Raw genomic sequence first — 13,921 nt, forward strand, 5'->3', positions numbered from 1 at the left:
TTTTATTTGAACAGTGTATGAGCTATTGCAGAATTTTAAGATCATTGAAGTTAGACTACATTTTCATCATGGGATGACAATAAGCCTATAATAAACTTGGTCAGAACTTATTTGATTGAATCAAAAAATCTCCCAGAGAAGATCATGTTTCTGTTTTTAACACTGAAGAGAGTTTCTTTGTAGCCTTGGCTGTCCTGAAAGTTGGTATGTAGACCAAAAAGGTTTTGAACTTACAGATCTAACTCCAGTTTAGTGTTGGGCTTAAATTTAGAACAACATGCCTGGCATCAACATCAACATCAACATTGGCTGCTGAGCCTGGGATGTAGCATTTTGGGTTTTTTGTTTGTTTCTTTTGTTTTGTATATGTAAGCATAGGTTGCTGTGCTGATCTTCATCCACATCTTGCATTTGAAATTTGGCAGACAGTATTTAATTTCTTAGGATGGCATGTATTCATGACACTAACAGTGTCTGAGCTTTCTGAGTTATTGAATTTCATGTGTATGACATTATTTCTACCTGTTGTGTTCGTGTTTTAAGACTTTATTTATTTATTTATTTATTTTATTCAAACTTAACTCATTTTAATTTAAATTTGTTTTTCTATAATTTATTCTCTGACATGAACTCAGCTCTTTGAACACCTCCTGCTGGGGGGTGCACTCTTGTGAGGCCACAGAGGAATATACTACAGCCATCCTTGATGAGACCTGATAAGCTAGGTTCAGACAGAAGGGGACGAGTTCCTCCGCTATCAGGAGAATATGTACGGGGCATAGGGTGAGAAAGAGAATGGCTGGGACAGGGAGGAGATGGTGGAGGGGGCTACAGTGGGTATACAAAGTGAATAAACTGTAATAAATAAATAAATAAATAAAATTTAAAAATAATTTATCCACTTAACATCCCAATTTTAGCCCCCTCCCTAGTCTCTTCTTGGTTTCACCCCTCTGTTCCTCTTTCACCCTGATCCCATTTCCAATTCTGAGATAGGGGGAGCCCTCCTCTCCTACCATCTGACCCCAGCCTATCAAGGCTCACTAAGACTGCCTGCATTCTCTTCCTTTGTGGTGTAGCAATGCCCCCTCTACCAGGGGGGAGTGATCAAAGAGCAGGTAACAGAGTCCATGTCAGAGCCAGCCCCTACTCTTCTTACTATGGATCCCACATGAGACTGAGCTGCCTATCAGCTATAACTGAGCAGGGGTCTGGTTCCTCTTCATGAATGGTCTTTGGTGGGTCCATCAATCTCTGCAAGTCCCCATGAGCCCAGATTTGTTGTCCTTGTTGGTCTTCTTATGGCAGTCCTGCCATATCTGGCTCTTTCTACTTTCTACCCCCTAGTCTTTTCTATGATTCTTTGTGTTTTACCCAAAGTTTGGCTGTGAGTATTAGCCTCTGCTTTGATCCCCTGCTGGGTAGTCTTTTGAAGGATATGTATGTTAGGCTCTCATCCTGTTCCCTCTCCTCAGTCACTTCTGGTGTAGGTACTATTTGCCCTTTTGAATATGAATCGACCATCCTCCATAGGGTCTTCCTTTTTATTTAGCTCCTTTAGGTCTGTGGATTGTAGTATGTTTATCCTATATTATGGCCATTATCCACTTATGAATGAGTACATACCATGCATGTCTTTCTGGTTTTGGAATAACTCACTTAAGATGATCATTTGTAGTTCCATACATTTGCCTGAAAATTTCATGGTTTCCTTTTTTTAAAATACCCAAATAGCATTCCATTGTGTAAAAGCACCACAATTTCTGTAAAACAGTGGTTCAGTTGAGAGACATATAGTTTGTTTCACTATTCTGGCTATTATAAATATAGATGCTATGAACATAGTTGAGCAAATATCTTTGTTGAATGGTGGAGCATCTTTTTGATATACTCCCAGGAATGGTAGAGCTGGGTCTTGAAGTAACACTATTTTCAATTGTCTGAGAAAGCATCAGATTGATTTCTAAAGTGGTTGTATAAGTTTGCACTCCTACTAGCAATGCAGGAGTGTTCCTCTTTCTCCACATTCTCACTAGCTTGCTCTCACTTCAGCTTTTGACATTATCCATGATGGGATTAAGATGGAATGTCATTTGCATTTCTATGATGACTACAGATATTGAGCATTTAATCTCCACCATTTGATATTCCTCTGTGGAGAATTCTCTGTTTAGTTCTGTACCCCAGATTTAAAGTGGATTATTTGGATTGCTGGAGTTAAATTTCTTGATCTTTTTATATATCCTGTTTATTAGCCCTCTCTGTTGTATGTAAGGTTGGTGAAGATCTTTTGTCAGGCTGTAGGCTGTCATTTGTTCTATTGACAGAGTTCTTTGCTTCATAGAAGCTTTTTGTTTCACGAGATCCTATTCATTAATTCTTGATCTTAGAGCAAGTGTTCTTGGTGTTCTGTTGAGGAAATTACCTTCTATGCCAATGACATCGAGGATCTTTCCCACTTTTTCTTCTAAGAGATTTAGTGTATCTGGTTTTATGTTGAGGTCTTCGAACAACTTGGACTGCAGTTTAGTGCAGGGTGATAAATATGGATCTAGTTTCATTTTTCCAGATGTAGACATCCAGTTAGAACAGCACCATTTGTTGAAGATGCTGTCCTTTTTCCATTGCATGGTTTTGACTTCTTTGTCAAATATCAAGTGTCCATAGGTGTATGGGTTTATTTCTGGGTTTTCACTTCAATTCCATTGACCCACCATTCTATTTTTTTTCCAGTACCGTGCAGTTTTTATTACTATTAATTTATAGTAGAGCTTGAGATCAGGGATGGTTATACCTACTGAAGATCTCCTATTGTACAGGATTGTTTTAGCTATTCTGGCTTGTTTATTTTTCCATATGAAGCTGAGAATTGTTTTTTCAAGTTCCTTAAGGAATTGTGTTGATATTTTGATGGGAATATCATTGAATCTGTAGATTGTTTTTGATAGGATGGCAATTTTTACTATGTTGATCCTACTAATCCATGAGCACGAGAGATATTTCTATCTTCTGGTATCTTTTTCAGTTTCTTTCTTCACAGACTTGAAGTTGTTTTGTTTTGTTTTGTTTTGTTTTGTTTTTCATAGAGGTTTTTCACTGGCTTGTTGAGGATAACATCAAAATATATTTTTTTCCTGGCTATTGTGAAGGGTGTTATTTTCCTAATTCTTTATCAATCCATTTGTCATTTGGATACAGGAGTGCTACTGATTTTTTTCTGAGTTAACTTTATATCCAGCCACTTTGCTGAAGTGTTTTTCAACTGTAGGAGTTCACTACAGTAGAATTTTTGGGGTCATTTTTGTATACTGTCATATCATCTGTGAATAGTGATATTTGATTTCTTCCTTAACAATTTGTGTCCCCTTGATCTCCTTTAGTTGTCTTATTGTCCTAGATAGGACTTTGAGTACTGTATTGAAGAGATTGAGAGAGAGTGTGTAGCCGTGTCTTGTCCCTGAGTTCAGTGGAATTGATTTAACTTTCTTTTCATTTAGTTTGATGTTAGCTATGGGGTTTCTTTACACTGTCTTTACTATTTTTAGATATGTGCCTTTGTCCCCAGTCTCTCCAAGACTTTAAACAAGAATAACTGTTGGATATTGTCAAATGTTTTTTCACCATTTAAGAAAATGATCCTCTGTGGTTGATTTTTTTTTTCAATTTGTTTATATGGTGGATTACATTGATGGATTCCATATACTTAAAGTCTATTTTATTAGACATTAGAATGGCAACTCCTGCATGTTTCTTGGGTCCATTTGCTTGGACCCTCCTTCCAGCTCTTTACTCTCAGGCAATGTCTATCTTTGTGACTTAGATGTGTTTCTTGTATGCAACAGATTGTTGGGTCTTGTTTACATATCCATTCTGTTAGTCTGTGTCTTTATTGGAGTGTTAAGTCCATTGATGTTGAGGCTGTTAGATCCATTTATTTTGATGTTGCTTGTGGTAGTGTGTTTGTGTGCTTGGTTACTTTTAGTTTTGCTGTAGTGACATTATTTATTTCCTGTGTTTTCCTGAATGTAGTTAGCTTTCCTGGGTTGTAGGTTTCCTTCTAGGAGCTTCTGTACCTCTGGATTTGTGCGTAGGTATTGTTTAAATTTGTTTTTGTCATTAAATATCTTGTTTGCTCCATCTATGATGACTGAGACTTTTGCTGGGTATAGTAGCCTGGGCGGTCAACTGTGTTCTCTTGGGGTCTGCATGATATCTGTTCAGGCCCTTCTGGCTTTCATAGTCTCTGTTGAGAAATCAGGTGTGATTCTAATGGGTTTGCCATTATATGTTACTTGGCCTTTTTCCTTTGCAGCTTTTAGTATTTTTTCTTTGTTCTGTATACTTACCGTTTATTATGTGGTGGGAGGATTTTCTATTCTGGTCTAATTTATTGGGTGTTCTGTAGGCCTCTTATATTCTTATAGACCTCTCTTTTAAGTTGGGGAAATTTTCTTCTATGATTTTGTTGAAAATATTTTCTGGGCCTTGGAGGAGGGAATCTTCTTTTTCCTCTATTCCTATTATTTTTAGGTTTTGCTTTTCATGTTGTCTTGGATGGTCTATGTCAGGAATTTTTTAGATTTAACATTTTCTTTGATAGCTACATCTATTTCTTCCATTTGTGTCTTCCACACCTGAGTTTCTTTCTTCCCTCTCATAGTCTATTCATTATGCTTAACTCTGTAGTTCCTGTTTTCTTCCCTAAGTTCTTTCTCTCCACAATCTCCTCCATTTGTGTTTTCTTTAATTTTTCCAATTCTATCATCAGATCTTGAGCCATTTTATTGATTTCCTTCACCTCTCTGACTATTTTCCTTCAATTCCTTCAGCTGTTTGTTTGAACAATCCTCTGTTTCTTTAATTTCTTTCAGGGATTTAAGTATTTCCTCTCTAAAGGCCACAAATTGTTTGGCTGCAACTTCCTGTATTTCTTTAAGGATAGCCACAATCACTTTGTCTTTATCATCTTCTATTTCTTTGCAAATGGCAATATTCTGTTTGACTTTATCTGCATCTAGGTCTTTACGAAGTTTATTTGTTTCCTCTATTATCCTGTTCATAAGCACAGATGTAAGGTCATCTTCTTGAATTTCATTTACGCTGGGTTATCCAGGGCTGCTTGCTCCAGGGATGCTTGCTCCTGGATAACTTGTTCTAGGGATGCAATATTGCTCTGTCTTTTGTTGGTTGAGCTTTTATGCTAGCCTCTACCCATTAGGCTATCTTAGGTGTTGGGGGTTAGTTTCTGGTACTTCCTGGGATCCTGTGGTGGGTGGAATCACCTTGGCAGGAAGATGATTTTTTCCCAAAGGAGCTCTCCTCCATTTTTTAGGTATGGTCACTGAATGGCAGGTGTTTTTCAGGAATTGCCACAGCTCATCTCAGGCATGCAGACCTGAGTAGTAATTGTGGTATTCATTAGTAAAGGGAACTACCCTCTCATCCAGAGAAGTCCTGGAGAGAGCTTCCCTCTTGCTGTAAATTTAGTGAGCTGCTGCTGTAACCTGGGTGCCTTGTGGTTTGGTCAGTTTAATTAGGGAAAACTCATTTTCCCTTGGAGCAGTATTTGGGGGTTGATCTTAGGGAACCCAGGCTTCTGGAGGTCTGAGTTTGGGGCTCTCTGCCCCAGTACCCAAGTGGTAATCAGTGGTATGTGAGCACTACTCTCATGTGTGCAGCAGGAGGCTAGAGCCTGGAGCCTGTGGATAAACAGAAACTTTTCTAGAGCTAGGTGTCCTGAGGTAGGGCCAGATATTTCTGCCACCTTTGGGTTTTTTTCTCAACAGAAAAAGCCAGTCTGTACTGTTAGGGAGGGGGCGTGTGGAGTGAGTAGGCACTTGCTTGCGAGTGGTGGCTCCAAGCTGGTGACTGGACAGGAACCTGAGAACTTTTTCTGAGAACATTCCCGTATGTGTGGTGTTAGTGGTGGTGGGGGGTCAGCTGAGTACTCTAAGCTGGGACCTGCTGTTTCCCTCCCTGTGGGGTTTTCTCCCAACAGGAAAACCCAGCCTCTAGTGCCCTGGGGTACACAGTTCTGTCTGTGATGGAGAGTTAGTTGTAGGGTGGGCAGCTGGAGCCCCACTCAGGGCTGGCTGCTTTGTGCCTGCAGGTCTGCAGGAACTTTTCCAGGGATAGACTGGTTGACCTGAGGTCAGCCCTACTTGCTTCCTTCTCTGGGGTTTTCTCAAGACTGGGACTCCCAGTCTCTTGTGCCCTGGGGTGCACAGTTCAGCCTGGGAAGGTGATCAGGATATGCAAGAGTGTGCTTCTGGTCAAGTGACCCAGTGACTGTGTGACCTGGGGTTTCTTCTGGGTTCTTGCTGGGTGACCTGAGAGTAGACCCAACTTATTCCCACTCTGTGGAGTTTCCTCTCACCTGGGAAACACAATTGCTTTTGTTTTAGGGTCTAGAGTTCAGCCTCTTAGTCACTGTACCAATATTGCTGCCCTGCTCCTCAGACAGTGTCATCCCAGCACCGCCATCTTGGATTACCCCTTTCTCATCTCTTTCAATTAATTTTTGGTGAAAGTCTGTTTTATTAGATATTAGAATGGTTACTCCTGCTTGCTTCTTGGGTCTATTTGCTGGAAAACCTTATTCCTGCTAAAACATCCCAAGAAATTTTCAAGGGATTAGCTGAGTGCTCTGAGGTTGAACCCAATTGCTTTTCTCATTTCACCTGGTAAATACAGTCAGTGGTGTTTGGAGGCCCACAGTTCCAACTATTGGTCACTGTGCAGTCTCTGCTACCCTGCTGATCAGACACAGTGTGAGTTCAGCCCTTCCAGCTGGGATCTGTTTTTAATTTTTACTGAATATGAGTATTTTGAATGTATGCAGGAATATGCATCTCTTGTGTGCCTGATCTTCACTATAGTTTGAAGATGTGTTCAGAACTCATGAACTGATAGTAGTGGGTTCCAGGTAAACAATGACAATTGAGCCCACTTATTTGGAGGAGTAGCAAGAGCTCCTCACTGCTGAGCCATCTCTTCTACCTTATGTTGCTTATTTATGATCAGCATTGACATTGCTAATATTTTCATTTTTCTATTTTTAGCTGTTTAAACATGCATTCCCTTTTAGTAAGATGTTATTAGAGTTAAAGTTTAAGCTGGGGCAGTGCAGATTTCTGGAAAAGGAATGCACAACTGGAGTGGATGTGTAATTTCTTGTACAAGCTTCAGTTAAGACTTCTGAGTTCTTTCAATCTTTTATGTTTGTTTGATTGAATTTTAGGGGAGGCTCTGTCTTACTATATAGGTCTAGCTGTCCTGGAACTTTTTGCATAGATAATGCTGGCATCCAATTCAATAAGATACACTTGCGTCTGCCTCCTGAGTGATGGAATTAAGGCATAATAGAATACACCCAGCTTGTCCATAATTTTTGTAGTTAGTAACTGTTCATAAATTTCTCTGATGTGTACTTAGTACTGCTCATCTCTTAATTTCTCTGTGTGTCTCTGTCTCTCTCTTTCTATTTCTCTCTCTTCTCTCTGTCTTTGTCCACATTAATTACCATGACTATTCAAAAGCTATGTCCTATTCAAAAGAGTTCAGATATGACATAGTTAAACTTCATTATTCAGTTTTCTTCTAAAATGACTTAGTAATAACATTAACACTTATGTTTTAATAGAAAAGTTTTAATCTTTATTTTTAAACTATAGACTATACATGATTTAGTAAGGAGAATAAACAAAACAATGATCAAAGAATAATCATGTGTTCTATGCCTTTTCTTTTGTCTGGGAACTCAGAAATATGATGTTATCAGCTATGATTATTGTTGCTTGCCACTCACATTATTTTTATCCATCTGTTCACTGTAGTACAATTTCCCTTCCACAAATATATGAGCCCCCATTTTCATATACTGGTATGCCACATCTCTGATCCCTGGTCAAAACATGATATCCAGTGCCATGTTGTCTTTTGACTGACACCACCCACCTGTTCACTGTCACCTGATAGCCACATATCATTTGTTGCTAGATAAAATATGCCTGTTTTTTCCTTCCACCTGTCTCATGAAAGTGTCCTGACCTACTCACCCAAGTAACTGAAAATGATTCATAGATCACTCAAGAACCCAACTAATGGCTACTTCATATTAATGTCTTACAAACCAATACAAAACCTTTAACACAGGTTTTCAAAGCAAGCCTTTTTTTCCTTTACAATCTAACCTTTAGGCTTTTTCTTCTCCCATCCTTCACCTGATGCACAGCACCCAACTGTCTAACACTAGCACTTCTGTGTCAGAAAATAAATGGAAGAAGCATTAGAATTATATGATTATATTGCCAATGAAATATAAATTTATATTGTTGCCAGTCTTTCTTTTTTACAAATGTATGGTATATTTTAGAATTCAGTGACCTTTAATGATGTCCATGTGAAATTCAGCCAAGAAGAGTGGGCCTTGCTGGAACCTTCCCAGAAGCAACTCTACAAAGTTGTGATGCTAGAGACCTGTGAAAACCTCACTGCTATAGGTAAGACTGCAATTTTTCTTTCACTTTTAAAATAAGGAGACAACTCTTACTTTGTTATTGATCCTCTTCTTTAATTCCAATTGAGAATGAGGAGGAATGAGGTAAATAAAACAGGCATGGTTCTAAGGGTCACAGAAGATAGTGATTTAAGTTTTGCCTTAATAATAACATGATATTTCCAATAATATATATTTTCTGGTACTATATTTTAGGCTACAATTGGGATGACCATAATATTGAAGAACATTTTCAAAGTTCTACAAGTAATAAAAGGTAACTTTATGTGCATGTTGATACAGATATAAATCTTAAATTTTAATGTGTCCTGGAAGTTTGGTGTTTTTTTGTTTGTTTGTTTGTTTATTGGCTGCTTTTTATTTTCTGTTTTTGAAATAGAATTTTTTTTCTGGGTATCTGTGACTTTCTTAGACTTGCTTGTTCGACCAGCCTGACCTCGAAATCACACATATCTGCCTGTTCCTGCCTCCACTAATGCATGGATTAAAGGCACGTAGCAGCACACCTGGCTGTGTCCTGTAGGTTTTAAAGAAAAGCAACAGTGTAAAAACAGCACTGCTTTAAGTATACTGATCATCATTATGATCTCACAATTCCATTTAACTCAATGTCAGGTATCTGATTTGTGTTTGCAAGGCATTCCTTAAGATAGAAGAAAATAAAATAATGTTGTAACAGAAAATACCATTTAAATCATATAGACATTACAGCTACTGAGTTGAACTGCGAATCTGTTTAGTCTCATTTTATCTACTCAGATATTGTAAGAGGTATACATATTGAATAGGTGATCAGTATGTGTCCAAAACTTTCTAATAACAACCACTGTTACTCATATTCATGCAGTCATATTGTAAAGTTTAGTGAAAGGAGCAGCTTATGAGAGTCAAGAATATTGTTGTGGAGAAACCTTAATCCCTATATGACATGTCTATGATGAACAAAAAACAAACTGTGTTAATTCAGTGAGGGAATCCTTTATTATTCTTGTAATTTAAATAGGTATATCATATGTCACAATGTTTGTAAGGCACATGAGCAGAGGAATATTGAAAGAAGCAGTGTACCTGTCTTTCTCCAAGAACAATTAATTTTGTAGTAGTCCCCACTTTGAGTAGATTTTCTGAATGTGATAAACGGTTACTATTAATTGGTTTTGCAACTTCACTGAGAATTCATCAGCAACTAATACTGCTGAAAATACCTATGAATACTAAGAATTTGGAACTTCTTCTGCTTCTCATGGCTCACTTTGCAAAGGAAGTGTCATTCATACAGTAAAAACAATGCAAATGGGATTGCTGTGGTAAAGGTCTGTATTCTTTCAATAATATATATATGTATGTATATATATATATATATATATATATATATATATATAAAACTCTTATAGAAAAATGAAGCTATAAAAGTGAACCACGTAACAAATGCTCTTACCATCACAGAGATCTTCAAAAATACCCATAATAAAGGGAAAAACCATTAATGTAAATAACATGATAAAACTTTAAAATTTGATTCTCCTTTACGATTAGATCAAATTATGAAATTAATTAATATAGATAAATATATTTATTAGTGTAAAGCACTGATTGTGGTAAATCTTTCACATTTGGTAATTATCTCTGCAGGCATGCAAGCAGTCGTACTGGAGAGAAACCTTCTAAATGCACTGTATGTGGTAAAGTCTTCTCCTATACCAGTGATCTCATAAGGCATAAAAGAGCACACACTGGAGAGAAGCCTTTCAAATGTAATCAATGTGGTAAAGTGTTTGCACAAAAGAGTCATCTCATAAGCCATAGAAGAACACATACTGGAGAGAAACCTTATGAATGTAACCAGTGTGGTAAAGCCTTTGCAGAAAACAGTACTCTCTTAAGCCATAAAAGAACACACACTGGAGAGAAACCTTATGAATGTAACCAGTGTGGTAAAGCCTTTGCAGAAAACAGTACTCTCTTAAGCCATAAAAGAACACACACTGGAGAGAAACCTTATGAATGTAACCAGTGTGGTAAAGCCTTTGCAAAAAGCAGTCATCTCATAAGACATAAAAGAACACACACTGGAGAGAAACCTTATGAATGTGACAAGTGTGGTAAAGCCTTTGCACAAAAAAGTCATCTCATAAGCCATAAAAGAACACATACTGGAGAGAAACCTTATGAATGTAACCAGTGTGGTAAAGCCTTTGCAGAAAACAGTACTCTCTTAAGACATAAAAAAACACACACTGGAGAGAAACCTTATGAATGTAACCAGTGTGGTAAAGCCTTTGCAGAAAACAGTACTTTCTTAAGACATAAAAGAACACACACTGGAGAGAAACCTTATGAATGTAACCAGTGCAGTAAAGCCTTTCCACAAAAAAGTCATGTCATAAGCCATAAAAGAACAGATATTATAAAGAAACCTTATGAATATACCCAGTATGATAAAGCCTTTGAACAGCAGAGTGGTATCCACAAACAAGAAAAGACACACAGTGGAGAGAAGCCTGGTGAGGGTAATTAGTGTGATAAAGCCTTTGCATGTAATATTCATCTCCTAAGACAACAACACATTGTGGAGGGAAACCATATGAATATAACTATGTGGCAAAGCCTTTGAACATAACTTCTCCTAATAAATAAAAGAACACATACTGGAAAGAAGCTGTCTGACTGCAATCAATGTGAATAAACTTTTGCACTTCATAATCAATTTCAAACTCATGAAAGAAATCCTAATGGACAAAAAGCCTATGAGTGCTTTTAACAAGGCGAAACTATTCCACATTTGTATAATTTTCATCTTCATGAAAGGATTCATACTGGGGAGAACTTATGAATGTGTTAAAATGGTGAGGCCTTGCACAAATCTAGAGTCATCATCATCATCAAAATTACCTTACTGGAGAGGAATTCTGTGACTATAAGCAATGTAGAAAGACCTTTGTGTTCTTTGGTACAATGAGATCCAACAGAACTGAAAAACTAGCTCAATGGAAATGACCTCCCATTTCTGGACGGGAAAGGGAATAAGGGCAATAGGAAAGGAGGGTAGTTCTGGGGGAGAGAAGGGAGGGGGACTATGATTGGAATTTAAAGTAAATAAACTTATTTTTAAAAAGAATACAATGAATGGTAAATATCAATTAAATGCAACAGTATTATATAATAAAGTGTTTATGGAAGACTTATTGATAATCCTGATTCTCAACATTTACTGTTTTCAATTGCCTCACTTTACACAAAAAACTTTTAGTCCAGTGGATGAATATGTAGGGAATGGTGAACTAACACCAGCCAGGAAGTTCTCTGAGAGTAACACAACAGTGGTAGCCTGTAGATGTTCTTTGTGTACACATACCTATTGTTCCAGGGGTTCTATTGAAAATCATCACAACCCACACTGAATTTTGAGATATGAGGGAGGAGGCTTTCTTTTCCATGTATGACTCTGCTTCTGGCCTAGATGGGTAACCATGTCAATGGTGCGTTTTCTCTGCCTGACTTCATCTGGAGAGTATCTTTAGACACAGAAACCACCAATCAAATTTGATAGATGGCCTTTGACACAGATCCCTGATAACTCTCCCCTCCCTTCAAATATAGGATAATTTGGTTCTGTGTTCTTGTTCTTCTTATTCATATAATAGGAATGTGCTGTTTAATGCAAATCTAGCATTCTTGAATTTCCTAGTATTAAACAATTATCTACACCTATGCTTGGAGCATCCCAGGTACTCCCCAAGGAATATAAGCCACTGTGTTCTGTTTTCTGGAATTAAAGAAGAACTTACTTTCTGAGGTGGCTCCCAGAGTGGCTGACCACTGTTATGCTCGTGAGCTTCCCAAGCTTTATACTACTCATCTTCTGCCCCTCATGCCTTCCTGGGCTGGTGGGAAACAGCCCTCCAGGCAGCAAGAGAATCACATTCTCTGAAATGCCTGTGATAAAATATTTAAGACTGCATAGCATTTCAAATTTCACATGTTTCTGGATTTGAGATGGTCAATCAAACAGTATCTTGGGATGGGACTCATTAAAATGAGTTATACTTAGTGTTTAGTTCAAGGTAAGGTTGCAGGCAAGCTTCATGGTATGAAATCTTCTGAGGTGAGTACAGTGGCCCATGGAAAAGAAATAAGAGCAGAAAATTTAATTTCTCTGTTTTTAATAGCTGAATACTGTTCTGATAATGTATGGGTGGATGGCAGAGGAGAGAAACTCCCCTTTTGAGTGGTCTAGAGAAAGGGAATGGGGGAATATGGAGGGAGGATGGGACCAGTAGAAGTAGAGGGAATGACCCTCAGTCAGCATATATAATGAATAAATTGTGAAAAATAAAAACAATTAATAAAATAAAATATAGCAAGTAAAACAAAACAAAAAAGCAAAAATTTGAGTCTAGTTTGGGTAGCCGCCCTCCCTCAAAGAGAATAAAGAAGATATATAGAAAGAAAAGAAAAACAGAATCTTTGTCTTTGTCACTTTTCTTCTCTGTGGGCTCACTTGAAGATCACTATCCAATGGAGACTATGCTTTTCTCTATGAAGTTTATGTTACCATAGAAGTAGGATTCAAACCTGGAACTAATGGCAGAGGTTCCTAGTTAACACATCAAATCACATCTACCTGCCATTTTCTCCCAGCAATCCTTCACTTCTTCCATGTTATCTGGTTATCCAGGCTAGTACAGCCCATGCAATACCCTGAATTCTCCTTCCCAGGGCCTGAGCTAACCTTACTCCCCCCTCACCCATATATAGGCAAACTATTTTGGCTACGTGGTCCTGTCAAGAGTCATGCAGGAGCAACAGCAGAACAGCTGTAGAATTCATGGAATATGGCTCTCCTGTTAGCATAGTCATGATGAGTTTGTCTTAGAGAAGCATAATCCCAAGAACTGCCTTTCCTGAGGACTTTGAGTTCTTATGTAGCATATCTCTGCTTGTTGTCCTTATGATGCCCATATTCCTCAAAACATGAGGTGTATGAAAACTATAAGGAGGCTTCTCGCCCTTCACTGGGCAATATCACTGGCATTTAAAATTAACAATGCTTGATCTCTTTTCACATGTTTACTAGAGCAGATTAGTGAATTAACCACTGCCTTTGAAAGGAACCATGGATATAGATTGTTAGCAATCACCATTATACTTAGAAAGATTTTGGAAAAATAGATTGTTTAACAAGGTCAGGGACGATGTTTTTGCTGATGTCTCTGGTGTAAAAATCTTAGAGAACAATTTTCAGTTAATAAAACTACACTATTAATAGTAAAGCCAGGGATGTTTTAAGGTTGATGAGCTGAAACAATAGTCCAACGTAGCATTGGCAGCCTGGGCACTCTCAAACTGGGTCTAAAACTGAGAATCTCTAAAACTGAGATTCCCCTATATTTGTTTTTTCCC

At 37.9% G+C, this 13,921-nt stretch overlaps 1 protein-coding gene across 1 annotated transcript in view; it reads left to right on the forward strand.

Annotated features, from left to right (window-relative positions):
• The window catches only part of LOC132651298 (zinc finger protein 79-like), a gene marked incomplete at its 3' end in the record, with an annotated part of 135,868 nt that extends 125,081 nt beyond the window's left edge, over positions 1 to 10,787 (forward strand). Inside the window, exon 3 of the mRNA XM_060376528.1 lies at positions 10,151 to 10,787. Coding sequence (XP_060232511.1) covers positions 10,151 to 10,787 — 637 coding nt within the window. The remainder of the gene's footprint in view (positions 1 to 10,150) is intronic.
• Positions 10,788 to 13,921: the final 3,134 nt, after the last annotated feature.

This window comes from Meriones unguiculatus (genome assembly GCF_030254825.1).
Source record: "Meriones unguiculatus strain TT.TT164.6M chromosome 13 unlocalized genomic scaffold, Bangor_MerUng_6.1 Chr13_unordered_Scaffold_45, whole genome shotgun sequence".
NCBI lineage: Eukaryota > Metazoa > Chordata > Mammalia > Rodentia > Muridae > Meriones > Meriones unguiculatus.